Source organism: Bubalus bubalis, chromosome 8 (genome assembly GCF_019923935.1).
Source record: "Bubalus bubalis isolate 160015118507 breed Murrah chromosome 8, NDDB_SH_1, whole genome shotgun sequence".
Taxonomy (NCBI): Eukaryota; Metazoa; Chordata; class Mammalia; order Artiodactyla; family Bovidae; genus Bubalus; species Bubalus bubalis.
In genome coordinates, this window is record NC_059164.1 from 50730388 (window position 1) to 50747905 (window position 17518).

The following is a 17518-nucleotide window of genomic DNA, read 5'->3' on the forward strand; positions in this document are numbered from 1 at the left end:
CCAGGTTTTAGCAGACCAATGGGATGACTATGGACAAGGTATTTTCTTAAACAGTAAAAATGAGTAAGATAAAAATTTTATTTATCAGAAAGCTACTACCAGAGATTAAGCCACATCTCCATCTATTAGTCATCAGTTTTTACAGAACATCTCAATTTCACTTAGAAAATCATCTGTGATCCTTATAATATAATCTTGAATCCTAAAACAGCTCCCACGACCATCACATTTCTCTCCGGAGAGCACTACCTGCTACCTATGGCAAATATTCATATAATTGATTCTACTTAACTTCAAGGCATGATTGATTCCTTTTCTTGGTTTGTTTGATGATTAGAGGTTTCAGGGGAGATTTTTTTTGAAGGCTGAGGTAAGTGCCATTTAATATGGTGTAGATACGTTTTCCTGATTTTTAATAATGAGACTAGCAGAGCAGATATTGTAAGGGATGTATAATAAATTTTAGCACTGAATGACAAACGGAAACAAGTAGGGCTTCAATGCGAAAAGGTGGTTTGTTCTCCCAGCTGCCTGGTTCAAAAAGTCACACTCGTTTTGACATATTGAATCACCAAATGGCTCTCCATTTGCTTCCTTGCATTGGCATTAGTTTGTTCAGCTTCTATTTTGATTGTTAATATATTTGCTGCAGCAACCATTAATAAAAAGGCATGCTAATAACAATGAAATACAGCTCCACTTGAAAAATGAGGTGCACACAGACCCTAAAGAGCCTTATATCTGTCACTATACCACAACACCGTGTTATGAGTTACTACAGATTATTAAAATAATTTAATGTAGTTATTGCACTGAAATATGTACCTTTCAGTCTGTAAGTGAAAGTAGCCTGTGCTCTAATAAAGAACAATTCTAAGAAAGCACCCCAAAGGGTTCTTGCCCAGGTCTAATTATAAGCGGTAAATTTGTTTCCTTCCAGAAAAACTAAAGAAAAGCTTTTCACTGTCTTTCACCCAATACCAGTGATTAGCGCAGGTGTTCCAGAAGAAAGTAAATTCACCTTAATAGTTAGACGTAGCATGTAACTCAAGGATATTGCATATTGCCTCCAAAAATCTCTCCCTTACTTGCAAGTTGATGCCAAGAGGGGATGGTTACTGCCATGAACTGTCTTCCCACCTCAGCCCCTAGATTACTTTGAATTCAGCATTTCAGTAATAATCATTTACATGCATCTGAGTGTCCTCAATAATGCCTGGAAGGTTTTTTCCAGGAGAGCTGTAGTGGTATTTTAGAATACCAAAATATGTTATGGAATGACAGAATTGTAAAATTCAGATGGTATGGTGTAGAGGAGGAAACAAAGGCCTAGGACACATTTGTGTCCTCTCTTCTGGGACACATGAGATTCTAGGTTAAAAAAAGCACATGTATGAGACTAACGTGTGCGGGGCAGGCTCCTTCTGCATTTTCTTTTATACTCTATTTACTTTAAGGATAGTTGTTACACAGTTATCCAAATTGACAAAGGCTTGTAATAAGTGCAATGATTCATACTGAAGAGCGAGCCTTGGCTCTAGGAAAGAATTCTTCAAGAATACTTTGTCAGAGGTAGAACAAGTATTAAACAGCCATCATGTGAAAGTTATTCACAACGAGCCATTTCAGACTACTTTTAAGAACAGCATCTTTGTTACAGGTAGCCGGGAATCTGCGTTTGTTTACGCCATCTCTTCAGCTGGAGTTGTATTTGCCATCACCAGGGCCTGTAGCCAAGGAGAATTAAAATCCTGTTCCTGTGACCCAAAGAAGAAGGGAACCGCCAAGGACAACAAGGGCACTTTTGACTGGGGTGGCTGCAGTGATAACATTGACTATGGGATCAAGTTTGCCAGAGCGTTTGTGGATGCCAAGGAAAGGAAAGGCAAGGATGCCAGAGCCCTGATGAATCTTCACAACAACCGAGCCGGCAGGAAGGTATGGACTGCGACAGTGCTCACTGTGTAGACTGCATGGCCTTATAAATCACTTAAGCCAAGCTTATCTTAAACTTCCCGAGAGTTACAAAAATGCTTATCATCACAGCTTCCCACTGTCCCCCAGCCCAGAGCTGTTTGCTCTAAAGAATACCACCGACTGGGCTGAAATATCCCACCTGCACTCCACCTTCCCTACCACAGCGGAGGTGAAAGAGTCCACCCACCGCTTTGGGCAGTGAGTACAGTCAAGTGTCTGTGGTCTCTCTGCATACTGTACCATGTAGTACAAGACGGCATCTGTGGCTGAGGCTAGGGCTGCTTCCCACATACGGATGGGACAGCAAATGCTTGTATCTAAGGGGTGTCAAGACCAAGAACATCTTCTCTCAAACTTATCATGAAAGCAGCTCACCAGGCATGGCTTGTTGGCTTCTTCTAGATTCAGGGAGGCTCTTTTTAAAACCAGACCCCAGTTTCACTCTTGAAAGCCCCACCTTGGGTTTTCTGGTACTGGATGAGTAAATGCACCAGAGGAAGATGTGCCCCATAGGTGCTTTGGCCCCTTAACCGCTAGTCCTGCCTAACTTTTTGGGTATCTGGTCAGTATTCATTCCCTAACCCCTGTTTGTTAGATGAGGAAACAGACCCTCCAGAGCTCAAGGTCACCTGCAGAATCACAAGAAATGTCAGGACTACAATTCTGGTTTCACCTCCCAGCCCCGGGGTGGTTTGGCCTAGGATTAAACCATTTTAATGCCAAAGATCAGTCCACTGATGAGCCATGTTTGGGGATATGGTGGCATGACCGGAATAACAAGAGAATCTGAATGCTGCATGTTAGGCCTTTGTGTAAAAAAAGCATAAACCGGTTGGGCTAATCAAACACTCAGTCAGAACGACTCTAAAATAACCTAATTGCCAATGAGAAGAGATAACCATAATTTGTCTTTTATCAACACAAAATAAAAATGTGCTTGATATTAATATGTAAAGAAAGATCAGCATAAAATTGAAAAGTCCCCAAGGGGGCTTTAATAGGAAAAAGAATAGAAAAGAATGCAGATCTGTTTGGTTGAAAACCCTTTTACTAGGCTCACAGAGGGAACAGATCGCATTTAAAGGAAGTTGGAAGGAAAGAAGTCTTGCTTAGCACATGGAATAAGATGAGTGTGACCTGAACTGTTTACAAACAGTACCTTCTTGAACTTTGAAAATCAACATTCTTTATTTTCATGAATTTATGAACTTACAGTGACTACTGCCAAGAATATAGACTACGGTTGTGCAATCCTACAACTATTGGTAATTACTGTTTATGCAATGGCTCAGATAAGGAAAAATTTACATTGACCTTTGTTTTGACATTGATACCACATGTATAGGTTATAAAGTGTGGTGTCTTTGATAGGAGAATGCTGCTCAATTATTCAAGCACAATATATGGATCTCTCAGACTATCTGTACAGATAAGAGCATATGGTTATACACTGCATCCAAAATAACACTGACTCATCAAAATAAATGTTAATTTTGCTTAGTAGGTCATTAGATATTGAATGTTTCCATTCTTCAAGACAATAGATCTCAGCTATTATACTGTAGGCTCTGAATCAATATGACTTTTAATGTAAATCACATGATTCCTTACTGGGTAGTGGTGAACAGCTGTCAGGCCTCAGATATTCTCCTGCCTACTCTGCAAAACTTAGGAGGCTACTTTTGATCGGAATAAAAGTGCACACACTGACTTTTTAAAATGTGGCTTTAATTAATGGTGGGTGGGCAGACTTTTTCAAGGAGATGCATGATGTCAGTGAATATGAACTTTAATGAGAGTAAATGTATTGAGATAAACATGCGTCTCTAATTCTCTTCTTGCGGTCATTAGACCCCCAGCCTCTGCTCCCCCTTCTTACCAGCAGAAGGTCTGTGGAATCAAAATGAGAACAGGCTGGGCTGTGTTTGAAGGCAAACCTCCTGAGCTAAGCCTCCAACTGGCCTGGCTCTAGTAAACCCCAGCCTCCAAAGCTGACAGCAACATTGATTCATTTGTTTTTTTATTCTTTGCTTTTCAGTGTTTCCCAAATTGTCCAATATGAACATTTTCTACTTTTTTAAGTGGGGCTGCGGGGGGAGAAGTAGGGCCAATACATTTTAAAAGAAAAGCCATCTATTCCAAGATTGTTCTGTTTAACCAATGCTACGCATGAGAATGCAACACCGCCATCTCAACAGGCCTTAACTTTCCCCTAATATTTGAGCAGTTTAATTCCTTTATTATAGCAGCTGCTTAGAGCACCCTCATGTGTCTCTGTGCTGTAATATCATTTTAGATCTTCTGTGCTATTATATCATTTTATTTTCATCACAGCTTCAACAGAATTTGTAATGATGTTTTCCTGAAACTCATCTCGAGTCTAGTTTTCTACTTCCAAATAGGGCTATTAATAAGTCTTGAAAAGATAAATCTACCTTGTTCAAAACAAACATTTTATGAGAAAAGACATTCCGTAGCTTCTCTCAGCAGTTCTTTTTAGATGTAAAGAAGCCATGCTATAAAAGCTTGTAAATTGCATTGTAAGGTAGGTTAAGGTAAATGACAAGCAAAAGGTTTTTGGTTGATATCCACCACTTGTTTCCTCTCAGGATCCAGAAAATGGCTTTTAAATTAATCCACTCTTTCTACATGAAGTAATCCCAACTTCTTTTACGTTTCCTGAAAGAATGTGTCTCAAAATAGTCCATGTACCCAATCAAATATTGCCCTTCAATCACTGGACATTTCCATAATAAGAGAGGAATTCCATAAAGATATTTTCCCGCAAAAGTATTTCTTACCATAGTGAAGATGGAACATAGGATGTGAAGCAAGACCTACCTTCATTTTAACCCTGCAATACCAATGGCTTGCTGCTGCTGCTAAGTCACTTCAGTCGTGTCCGACTCTGTGCGACCCCATAGACGGCAGCCCACCAGGCTCCCCCATCCCTGGGATTCTCCAGGCAAGAACACTGGAGTGGGTTGCCATTTCCTTCTCCAATGCAGGAAAGTGAAAAGTGAAAGTGAAGTCGCTCAGTCGTGTCCGACTCTTCGCGACCCCATGGACTGCAGCCCACCACACCAGGCTCCTCCGTCCATGGGATTTTCCAGGCAAGAGTACTGGAGTGAGGTGCCATTGCCTTCTCCAATACCAATGGCTTAGATCACTGAATTCAGCTCCCTCAGATGTAAAAGGGATTTCAGAAGGCTATGGAAAGACAAGGAAGGGAACAGAAGAGAACCTGGCACATAGTAGGTGTTTAGTAAAAGTTAGTCCCCCTCTTCCTTCCTTAGTGATGTGAAGGTTATCTGTAATTCGAGGTACAGAATCAGGCACAAATCCAATTTGAGCTGGTATTTAGGATTCAATCTGATCTCTTCAAGTACCCAGAGACTCATCCTCAAATACAGTCTGACATACTAATACAAAATAGGCATAAAAAAGTCTTCCCTAGTGTACAAAAGACCATCAAAACCCTTTGTAATTTGATTTCTAAAAACCCCTACAGGAATAAAAAATAGTATTAGTATTTTTGTTTTTCAAATAAGGAAACTGGGTCTCAGAGGGATCAAGTGGCTAACACATAGGGGCACGCAATCGTGGGCTTGGGGGTTCAAAGCCTCTGCTTTCACCCTTTTGTCTTTATCTACCTTTCCGTATTGTCTCTGTTGAGAAAGATAAACACACAGTATTTCTGTATTAAAAAAAAAATTAAAAACAAAAAACAGCAGCAGCTGCTGCCCTTGGAAGGTAGTTTACTCACGATTTTTCCCCCTTTGTGTGTGTCCTTAATTTCACAAGTCTTCTAAAGTGAATATGTATTATTATTTTTAATAAAAGGGAAAACTTTGTTTTAAATGCCAAAAACATAACTTCTAGTCATCATGAGCATGCCTAATGCAACTCAGCCTTATTTGGTGGGATTCCCAAAATTTCAACTCAAGGCACAGCAGGTATGTGCTGTTGGGTTGAATTTGGGGAAAGCACTGTTTCTGGTACTATGGCATATGGAGAAAAGAATAAAACAAAGTTCTGACCACAAGAAACTAAATCTGAGTCAGGGAGACAAGTGAAATACAATTGCGAGGAAGCGCTATACTATATGGTAGAGTAGGAAAATCACCCAACAGAGCCAGTCAGTTGAGGAGAGAAAGGCTATGTCATAAAAGAACTGGATGTTGGAGATAAAGGTTTCCCATGACTGAGATAGGGCAAACGCTTTCCAGGATGAAGGGCCTCCAAATCACAGAAAGATATGAAAGCAGAAAAAACATCAGAAGTGAGGCATGACAAGGGTCCCAGGGGAGCTCATGGCTGAGAACTAATGCTCCTGAGGCTTCAAATCGGAGTCTTGGCCAGCTTTGGAGAGCCTCAAATGCCATGCTGAGATATTCAGATGCCGCTGTGAAGCAACAGGAAGGTACTGAACAGGAAGGTGCTGAACGAGGCACCGGGGGAGATGTTAAATACTTAAGTTCTATCTCTATACATTGTTAATTTCTCTAGAGTCCACTTTAAAAGAATGATAGATTTCAAAGTTCAAATCTCCTGGTTTGAATGAACAACTTAAAAAAAATGGACTCACCAGGAAATTTATGAGACATTTTTACCTCCCTGAATTTTATTTTCAGCCTTACCTATACATATAAAGACTGATACAAACACTAAGCTTCCTGATGAGTAGTAATTAAAAATTAGCACATGGCAACTGATGTTGCTATTGCTATTTATATTTTTAACATAATGTTTACATTGTTTTTGGCATTTCTCTTATAGCTCAGGGAGTAAAGAATCTACCTGCAGTCTGCTTGCAATGCAAGGGACACAGGAGACACGGGTTCAGTCCTTGGGTTGGGAAGATCCCCTGGAGAAGGAAATGGCAACCCACTAGAGTAGTCTTGCCTGAAGAATCCCATGGATTCTGCCAGAGGAGCTGGCAGGCTGCAGTCCATGGTGTCACAACGAGTGCGACACAACTGAGCCCGAGCATGGACGGACTTACGCTGTCATTAGCTCATTGGGGGTTCTCAGCGATTGACATCATGTTGACTAAGCAACATGGAGGCTGGGACCCTGGAATTAGAACACTGGTTCTAAAACTTGAGCACAATCTTCGACAGGTTACCTAACAAGGATTGCTACATAAAATGTATATACATATGCACCAGGTTTTAAGCAAGCCTAGAAGATAGGTATCATTATTATCCATATTTTGCATATGAAGAGACTAATTTCAGTTAGGGAATAAGTTCAACTTGTTTCCCAATTCCCACTAGAATTGAATTTATTCCCTAGCTGAAATTCAAACTTAACCTAGCCTCCTGTAATTTTTATTTATATATTTTGATAGCCTATATTTTGTATTTTATATGTGAGAAGTTTGAGGGTGAAGATCCAAAGTTTTAGTTCTCTGCCCTGCCCAGGCCAGCCCCAAGCAAGGTCAGTGCTGCGGAGCGGAGCACTGGGCCTGCCCCTGAGCTTAGCCCACTGGGGCGTGGCACAAAACAGATACTTCCCAGTTCTGACTACAGGAAATGCCTCCAAAGTCAACACAAATGGATACTGTACAAGATGTAAGCACAGCTTTACAGGCAAGTAAATCGTGGGCCTAATAAAGGCTTCCAAGAATAGATCCTATGATGCCACCTAAGATAAATAATACATAATGGTTCTGAACCAAGAGAACTGGGCGTGATGAAAAAGAAATCACTCTCTAAAAAGTAAGGAATGTCAGTAGAAAGAAAAGTGATAAAACTGAACTGAATTAGAGCCAAACTGCTTTAACCTCCTATATATCCTCATCTTCCCCTCATGTTGAGCATTTTCATGAAGCCCAACTTTCACTTAGCACAGATTTATTTTCTGATTGGTTTTCTCCATTCATAAAATTAAATGCATTTTGAAAAATTAGATCAGTTCTCCCTGCCTCATCTCTGTCTTATTGGACCCCAAAATAGTATGTTCTTGATACTGCTGATCTTTTATTGTGTATGAATCAAAAACTAACCAAAATTAAAGCCCTGAAGCAAAGAGTAACTCTTAAGAAAATTGTTACAGTTCCAGGTAAAGTTCTATTATTCATATAAAATATTTTTTTAGACTAGCTTCATTAGTCAGTAAGAACTATTATATATATGGTTAGTCAACAGTAATGTTCTTGAATTCCACAAATATAAATTCTACACCTTATATTTCCTAGCTAAGCCCACCCACAGGCACTGTTTTTAAAGAATGACAGTGCTCAAGAAATCACAATGTCTTATTTAAGTTAAATGATTGCATAAGCAAATCAACTGCACAGTTTGCTAATAAATATTCCTTGTTTTCCTAGTTCCAGAGCATGTATGTTTGAAAGATATGTTGGTCTGGTTTTCACTCTCAGAGATGTGGACCTGTCAAAAGGATTTAATTGTTAATAAATGTACTTGGCTTTCAGCCAGGATCTGAAAATTAAATAATATGATTTTAATGTGTGTTTCCCTCAGGAAAATTGATATAGGACCAGAAATATGGTGGTTTTGTGGCAAACACCCAACTAAAAAGTGACATGCTAACACTTCTTCAAATGCTCAAGTTAAACTAAATAATTTAGTTGAAACATACAGCATATATCAAACTAAAATAAATCCTAAGTAGGCTTTCTAAGGCAAGGTCAGTAGTTAAGTTTGCACAGATTTCACATGGTATGAGGTAGACGGCCCTTTTTCTGATAGGGAGAGAATCAGTATGGCATGACACAAGGGTCATAAACTTAGCAAAATGCAGGTACTTAGAAAAAAGACAACTCTCATGATGTACAAAGAAGTCTTATAAAGACACCCTGGCGTTGCTTGAGTTCTGTCTTCAGAAAGGCTGAGTTAAGAAACTAAAATTTCACTCTCCTTGGGAGAAGTTTGTCTTTAAAACTGTCAAAATAATTCTTTGTGGACTAATTTAATGTGAAAACACTAAATGTAAAAACTTTTACAGAACCCACCACTGAAACCAGAGTAAAGGAACCCCTCAGGACTTCATAAGAAAGGCCGGCAGAGTCAGACAGGCTTAGGGTGCATCCTGCCTCAACCATGTTGCCTGTAAGACCTGGGGCAAGGTCCTCAGCATCGAGGTATCTCAATAGCATCATGTGTAAAATGGGGGTGAAAACAGTATATGCCTCATATGCTTGTGTGGATTAAATAAAAGTGCTTAAATCAAGTGCTTAGCATAGTTTAACATATGCCAAGAGCCTAATGAATGTTATGCCTCGTTATTATGCTCTGACCTTTAGTTGGGACAGATACACATAAAACAGAATTATTCTGTTGCACAATGCATGTATTTCCTTCTCCTATACCTTTTTTTAAAAAAAAGTTCAGACTTCTGTTTCTGCGGTAGAGAATACTAATATTTACAAATTTCTTAAATTCTAAGAGTAGAACATAACTTCTGTAGACCTGAAGGCTTAAAATGCTGAAAGTCAAAGATTTAAGGGCTGTCCACAATCTACTAAGTAAAATTTTAGCAATAATGGAACGATGAGCTTATTGAAGATTTTTTATCGGGAAAAGTTACATATTAAGCTAAAATGGCTTCTACAAGGCTTAATGCCAAGAGTAATGCTGTCCTCAGCAGTCATATTTATTCATCTTTTTAAAAGTTGTCATGTCAAATGAGGTTTCATGATGAGATGCCACAGAGCAAACACTGACGGCACTGAACAAGTGGTGACGGAGGGGGCTGGTGAGGAACTGTGCTGCTGCCGGGCTGTAAAAAGCTATAGGGGCCGCGAGACGTCCAAACAGGAGCCTAAGGAGGCAGAAAGCGGGACTTTGACAGCAGTCAAGAATCAAAGAAGGAAGTGGTAGAAGAAACCCTTTAGAAAAGATTCAAGACAAAATAGGAAACAGGACGAATGTGTCATGGGGTGTGGCCTACGTTTCTGAAAGAAGTTTTCAGTATCACCCATTGAAGACAGCAAGTCACTGTGATCGATTATTTATCATGTTCTTTCTGTTATAAAAACAATACTTATACAAACCAAAGTAACAAACTGAGAAGTGCAGAAGTGTGTATCATAAAGTGAGAACATTTCCTCCCCTCACAATCCTTGTCTCCTTCCAGAACATTTCAAAGTGCAATCAGATGCAAGGCTGTGGATAGAACATATACTTTTTCACTTCTTTCTCCCTCAGATCTCATTAAAATCATAGTAATGGAATAAACATGGCTTAAACCAACAATAAAGAGAATGGTCAAAGAAATGAGAGAACTCAACAAATTTCTGGAAATTTATGGAAAGGGAATGAAGAAATTGTAACTGATAAAGCAGGATGGACAAGCCTTCAGTCTAGCAGAATAAAAGTAGATGAGGAGGGGGAAAGAAAGCAGATGAGGAACATGGAAACCAAGATGCCCTAAGAAAATTTCAGATACAAATGAGCACTAGAGAGAAGCACAGGTCCAAAAATTGGGATTAACTGAAAAACCCGCTGGTGGCATAAAGAACCCCATCTCCTCCCCTTTACCGCTAAACAGAACTCCTAGAAGTCTAGCATCAAATCTTCTAGGCTTTTTGGAGTTATAGTCCCCCAAGCAAACAGTGTCCTACCTAGTCTCTAGAAACCAAACCTCTGGTCCACAAGCCCTACCATATAACCAGATTCCTAAATATCTTTTTATGACTTCACTCTTAAATGCGAAGAGAATGTCCAAGAATTACCATATACTTGATTAAATTCAGAAGTATAAAAGAAAAAACAAAAAAGCAGTAAGTCAGGGATGAGAAGAGAAATTTTTAAAAACCAAGAAGATCCAAGAAGGTATTTATAGCCATGAACAACAAGAATGGATGCTTTCAAAAAGTGACAATTAGAAAACAAGAGAGAACTTGGAAGAGAAAGTCAAAGAAATCTCCCAGAAAGTAAAACAAAAAGCCCAAAGGACAAATAGAGAGTCATAACATCACCTCTCTTTCCCACTTGAGTTTGAAACCAGCTGAAAAGTGGACAAGGGAGGTAGATATAAGGAGTAACAGCAGCTGCTGCAGGATGAGGAAAAAAAAAAAAAAAGGCAGCCCTGGAGGATGCAGCTTTGAAGCTTCGATTCCACTCCAGAGCTGGTCAGACTTACTCACCCTGTCCCAGGCTGTGTACCCAGGCTCTGCAAGGAACCCCTTGCTGGAGGGCAGGAGCTGATCATAACTCATCGTCTCCACATGTTGGCAGATGCCCAAAGAGAAGGAACCCAGACACACAAGCCCTGCTCCTTCCTCTAAACTCACCAGTTGGAAAAGTCTGTAGTCCTCCCCTGGGGAGAAATTAGTAAGGGGATAGAGAGAGCCAGGAGTATTACTCTAATGGAATTTCTTCCTCAAGAAGCCAGGAAGAAAGTATTAAAACTATAAAAGAGAAAATATAAGAGACATGGAGGATTGATTCAGAAGGTTCAGCAACTTGACTAATTAGAAAGCCATAAAGAGACTAAAAAATTGTGGCATGTTGAGGGGGTGGAATATTAAGAGAACATCTCAGCACTGAAGTTTTCAGATTGAAAGGGCCCACTGAGGGCTGAACAGGACTAATTTTTTTAAAACTTCTAAATACATCCTTGTGATATTTCAGAACACCAAGGATAAGAGCAAGTTTCTAGTGCCTTTCATGTAGGGGGTGCGGTGGGGTGGGGGAAGTGAAATGAAAACAAAAATCAGTTGGCAGAGAATCAGCTGCATATCAGATTTCCCATCTGTAACACTAGAAGCCAAAAACCTTGGAGCAATACCTTCAATTTTGAGGGGAATTTATTTTCAACCCAGAATTTTATCACCAGCCAAGCTATTAGTCGAGTGTGAAGACTGAATAAAGACTTCATAATACACAAGGTTCAGAAAATGCATCCTCCATGCACCTTGAAGGAGTTACTCAAGAAGGGGCTGCAGTAAAGAGAAGGAATGAACCAAAAGAAAGAGAGAAAACATGGCATCTGGCAGTGCTGTGTGCTCCTCTAGGAGGGCGTGATCCCAGCTGTGTCCAGGCGAGACTAAGAAGATTCAGAGCCACAGAACCCCCCCCAGGAAAGGAGGGGACATGGTGGCACAGGTGGAATGAGCGTGAGAGTGGAAGACATTGGGTTACAGTAAGTGCACTTAGTAACAAGTAAAGTAAGAAAACACCAAGCTTCAATCTAGCAACATTCTTCATCCCAGACGTTGTCCAATTGGATCAGAGATTATAAAATGCAGTCCTGGCACAGTCCTTGGTTGTGCGGTTAACTAAGGAGATCAAACCAATCATTCCTAAAGGAAATCAACCCTGAATATTCATTGGAAGGACTGATGCTGAAGCTCCAAAACTTTGGTGAAGAGATGACTCATTAGAAAAGACCCTGATGCGGGGAAAGACTGAAGGCAGGAGGGGAAGGGAGTGACAAAGGATGAGATGGATGGCATCATCCACTCAATGGACATGAGTTTGAGCAAACTGTGGGAGATAGTGAAGGACAGGGAAACCATGGGTTTGCAAAGAGTCAGACACGACTTAGCCACTGAACAACAACAAATATTTACTGTTTTCAGTTTTTAGATTTGATGTTTAGACATACCATGAGACACTTAATTATGGTTATAGAACATTAATGCTTTAATCTTCGTTACCACAAAAGGACAGACCATGCTGATGGAGACTGGGAAGTGGAAGGGGAGGAGGACGGAGGGGGCTGCAAGTATCCTCATCTCATGAGAGAGAGCGCTGCTGACTTCAGAAACTAGAAGAGGTGTAAGGATTCTCCTTGAAGCTGGAGAAATCATCAGAACCAACCATGATAGAACCATGTGGGGAAGCCGGGGGAGGGTAAAATTAGTGAGGTGTGAATCAAGTTTTCACCCTCACCCATAAGAAGAAGTCTGTCAGGGACTATACAACATTGCTTGGAAGGTAAATAAAGTGACTGGCAGAACTGTCACACTCAGTTGTGCCAACTGTGTGTGGCGCCCCTCTCCAGAGGGCTCCATTCACTGGCATTCAGGTTTGTTTAGTTATTAAGAGAATTTTCTGGTGGATGTCCATAAAATACCTTGAGGATGGGATTCTGTTTCTCACAAAGCTGGAGGAAAACTAGTACAGACCTTGTTCTACAGACATGTAATGAACCACCACAAGGGCACAATGCATTAAAAATGACCGCTCTGGGGTTGTGCCAAGCAGACTGGGAGGGGAGAGGTGGAGCGGGTACAGCAGAGAGTTACTGCTTTTTATTCTCTTTGCTGGACTCTAATTTTTTAAAATCATGTGTACATGCTGCTGCTGCTCCTGCTGTTTAGTCGCTCAGTTGTGTCCAAGTCTTTGTGAGCCCATTGACTGAAGCCTGCCAGGCTCCTCTGTGCATGGGATTTCCCAGGACAACCCACGGGAATGGGTTGCCATTTTCTTCTCCAGGGCATCTTCCCCAACCAGGGCCTCTCCTGCTTAGCAGGTGGATTCTTTACCACTGAGCCACCTGGGAAACCCCATGTGCATATACTTAACTTTAAAATTCAAGAGTAATATATAAAAACAAACACAAAAAGGCCCAGACTGTCTGGCAGTACCTGGATGTCCCCAGGTCCCCTGCTTCGTTCACTCATTTCTTCACAGTGCAAATAAAAAGTCTGTTGCAGCTCTACAGCTGCCTGCGTGGGAAGCCCCCAGCCCCTCTTCCTGCGCCTCCGGAGACTCCGGAGGAGAATCCTTGTGGCAGGGCCCTGCTCGGAAGCCTGTCCCAAAGCAATGCTAACGCAAAGGGCTGTTTGTGGGAAATTTTCCCTGGAGGTCAGGACATTTTGGAGACATAGGATATGACACAACTTCTAATTCAGTCCTCAGATACTCCAGTTTCTAGAAAAGTAAGACTGGCTCTGCACGTGAATGTCTTACCTGCTCTGGCCGTGGTGCGGACTCCTTTTCTACTCTGCCACCTTCCCTGGTTTGGACGTGACTCTCAGCCTGGCTGTGTATTAGAAACACCTGGACCGGAAGTGCCCTCAAGGTGGGCCCCACCCCCTGCCCAGGTTATGGTGTATTCCGCTCCAGGAGAGGTCAGGGGCTCTGTGATGGAGACAGTCTCCAGATGGATTCTAATGCTCTACTCTGCTCTCTCTAGTTGCCAGAGAATAATCCCAAGATTCTTGGTGTGTTTGTTTTCTTTTAACTTGAGGAGTAGTTTGATTGTTTTCCCCTCTTTCGGATTATGCAGCCCCTCAGACAGCATCCAGATTGTAAATGAACATTCTTTCCCTTCCTTCTCTGTGTATGCACACATATGCAAGCCTTTTAGAAGTGCATCATACAACTTACATTGTTCTGCAGTTTGCTTTTCACTTGATTTCCTTTTATGCCTGTAAGAATGATATTATTAATTAATCAAAAGCCACGTCATATTCCTTTATTAAGCACATACCATTGTCTTGCTGGGTTTTTCCTGATATTTTGCTAATTATGCTGCAGTGAACATCCATATGGGTCTGTATCCTTCAAAGCTTGTGCAAATATTTTCAGAGTATCACCAAAGTCAAAGGATACTGTACATTTAAAATTTTGATAAGTATTGCAAAAATGCTATTTTACATGACATATTGATTTAAATCTCTCACCAACAGTTTGTTAAAGCATCTCCTTTCCATGCTCTTATCAACACCAAATATCAAATCATTGATTTTTTTTTTTATTATTTGCTAACCTGCTAGGCAAAAGAAAAAAAAGTGATACACTATTCGAGTTTGCTTTGTCTGACTCCTAGTGAAGTTGAACATCTTTTTATCTTGTTATTACTACTTTGTACTTCTCCTGTGAATGAACTGTTTATTAGATTTTTTATGACAATTAGTTTGGAAGATGCAATGTAATTCCTATTTCCCTCCTTACCTCTTTTTTGCTCTAATAGGTCTATAACATTATCCATTTAATTCTTGATTTAGTCAAAATAGAGGGAAGCAGAATATGCACAATTCAAAATTTGAGAAAAACACAATTTACAGGAATATTTAAAATGTGTTTGTAGAAAGAGCATGGATCTGTGGGTGAAACATATCTGATTCACATCTTTTTAATAGTGTGCCTCTGTCTCACGGGGATGACTCTGGGGATTTGACTTTCCTTACTGAGCCCTGGTTTCCATAACTGTAGAATGGGAATAATAATCTACTTTGCCTAATCATGGTAATTACATAAGACAATATGTGGAGCCTGGCACATAGTGCCGTGCTTATTATTATAATGTTGTTATACCATTTGAATATTAGAATTCTTCTAAACTAGGAAACATTATTGTGAGTTTCTTACTCTTACATCAGCTACTTTCTAAATGAGGCCACTTAGGCTTAGATCCCCTGCCCTCTGCCTCTCTGATGGAGTGGGTGTTTCCCTCTTCAAGGTTAAAGATTTGAATGTCAAGTCTGCAAACTCAGTATACAGAAGAGGCAGAGGTAGCCCCCACGTGTGACTGAGCACTGCCTGGACTGCCTGTTGGGGATGGGACCTGGAGATGCCAGCGAACCCAGTACCAGAGAAGGCATCTCACTTTCCCCCTTCGTTAATTGTCAGAGTCTGTGATTAAACTCCAATCAAGAATTGATCATGGTTCCAGTGGAAATACTTTCACTTATAAGTAACAGACCCCAGGGAACCTAAAAGATGAGGAAAACTCAGTATTTTGGATCACGAGAAGTCTGGAAGGAGGGCAGGGCCACGGTGGGTTCATTCAAGCAGTTCAGCAACACCTTCTGGAAGCTAGTTCTTCCTGTCTTTCCAGGCTGCTGTCTACAGCCTGTTGCTTGTCCTGCATTGGCTGCTTCATGTCCCAAGGAGCAGCTGCAAAAAACTGCATCCAGAGACAGAGAAAAAGACATTTATCTCTTTTAAAGAGTGAAGGAATCTTTCCCACAAGCCTCCCAACAGATTATCTGTAACATCATATTGGCCCAAACTGTATCACTACATACTCTATGCCAAAAAAAAAAAAAAAAAATTAGTGGCAGAACAGTGCAATTAGTATTAAAGATTTGGGTTGTTGTGGGTCAGAAAGAGTCCAGGCCAGTTCTGAAGCACGTGGCTACCCACACCTGAACAGAAGTTAGAAGGAAGAGAGAAGTGGCCGCAGCCACTGAACAGTGAACCGCGGTGATGATCAACAGGGTGTGCCACTCCTGCATGTGCTTATAAGAACTCATAAAGTGTATTTTAAATTAATATGCAAACCCTTCAGTTAATCATATACAAATACCAAGTTCTAACTTTGTAACCTGGAAACTTAGTATTAATATTACAAAGGAGAGTAATATATCCCATTATTTTCAAAGACAAGTATTACTTGTGAGTAAATAAGTCAGCTTTTAAAGGAATAAGCTTTGACGAATAAGCGTTCATAGTCAGTTCCCAAACGCTTGGCACGGAGTGAGCTCTGTGTGGCTCCATCAAGATCTTTGGACAGAAAGCTCCTGGACAGGTGACCCAAGTGGGGCAGAGGGGGTGGAGTCAAGATGGCCCTCCTAGCCGTGTTTCTGTGGCAGAGGCCTGCTGTCCGGGTCACCTAATGAGTCTCATACCAAACACCTGCCATATAAAGATAGGGGGGCAGAGTTGGGGGGCACAAGGGAAGTGTAGTTCCAGAAAAGGAGTCCATTCTGAAACATCCTTTAAAGATGCCCAGAGCCCCGTGACCCGGAGGACCAAACTCAGGACATTTCTCCTTCCTTCTATGTCCTTCCCTCCAAAGCTGGCTTATGCTGAACAGGGCAGACTTCAAATGTAACAGGGCACAGTCATCATGTGGGACAAAGCAGGGAAGGTGTGGTGCTACGGCCTGAGCCAAGAAGGGGATGCATAACTGTGGAGCCCCCATGCTGTCTTGGCTCCTGCTAGATTGCTTTTGTGGGACTGATCTTCTGGAATGATGAACATTCTGTATGCTTAGTTCTACCATAGCATTGGATGGAAACTGAGTCTGTGCAAGAGGCAAAACCTGGGTAGAGTTACCTGGGGTGAGGCCCTGGGGAGGGACAGGCAGCCTGGAACACTGGTTTCTGTGAGGTGGGGTGTAGGGTGAGCTGGGGTGCTGTGGGGAGCTCTACCCATTTTGTGCTGGAGCCAACCCCCATATCCCTACCGACCCCAACGAAGAACCTCAGAGAGTGGGCAGAGTTCCAACCATCAGCTCCAAGTTCCTAGAAACAGGGCTATCAATGTGTTACCCTAAGAATTTTGTTCCTAGCACTGCCTCAGATAATGTCACCAAGGGGTTTCACTCCCCTGCTGCCTCTGCCTCCCATCCGCAACACCCCTTGGCTTAGACATGCAAATGGAGATGGCGGAGGCCCTCAGAAGGCAGGTTTCTCGTCCTCTGCCCTGAGCCTGAGCTGAGGCCAAAGGCTCAGACTTGGTGAGGTCTCCAAGGCTGGTCTCTCGCAGAGCCTCTCTCACTCAGAAATGAGTGTCACAGTGCTCTGGGAGCTGATGAGGGAGACCCTACTCATCCCACTTGCCTCTATTTCCTCTCTCCAAAAGAACAGAGCAAGCTCAGCTCTCACTGAGTT

The 17518-nt window shown here is 41.4% G+C and overlaps 1 protein-coding gene across 1 annotated transcript in view; it reads left to right on the plus strand.

Annotated features, from left to right (window-relative positions):
* The window catches only part of WNT2 (Wnt family member 2), a 44014-nt gene that overhangs the window by 6809 nt on the left and 19687 nt on the right, over positions 1 to 17518 (plus strand). Inside the window, exon 3 of the mRNA XM_006065936.4 lies at positions 1661 to 1938. Within this exon, the coding sequence (XP_006065998.1) occupies positions 1661 to 1938 (278 nt within the window). The remainder of the gene's footprint in view (positions 1 to 1660; positions 1939 to 17518) is intronic.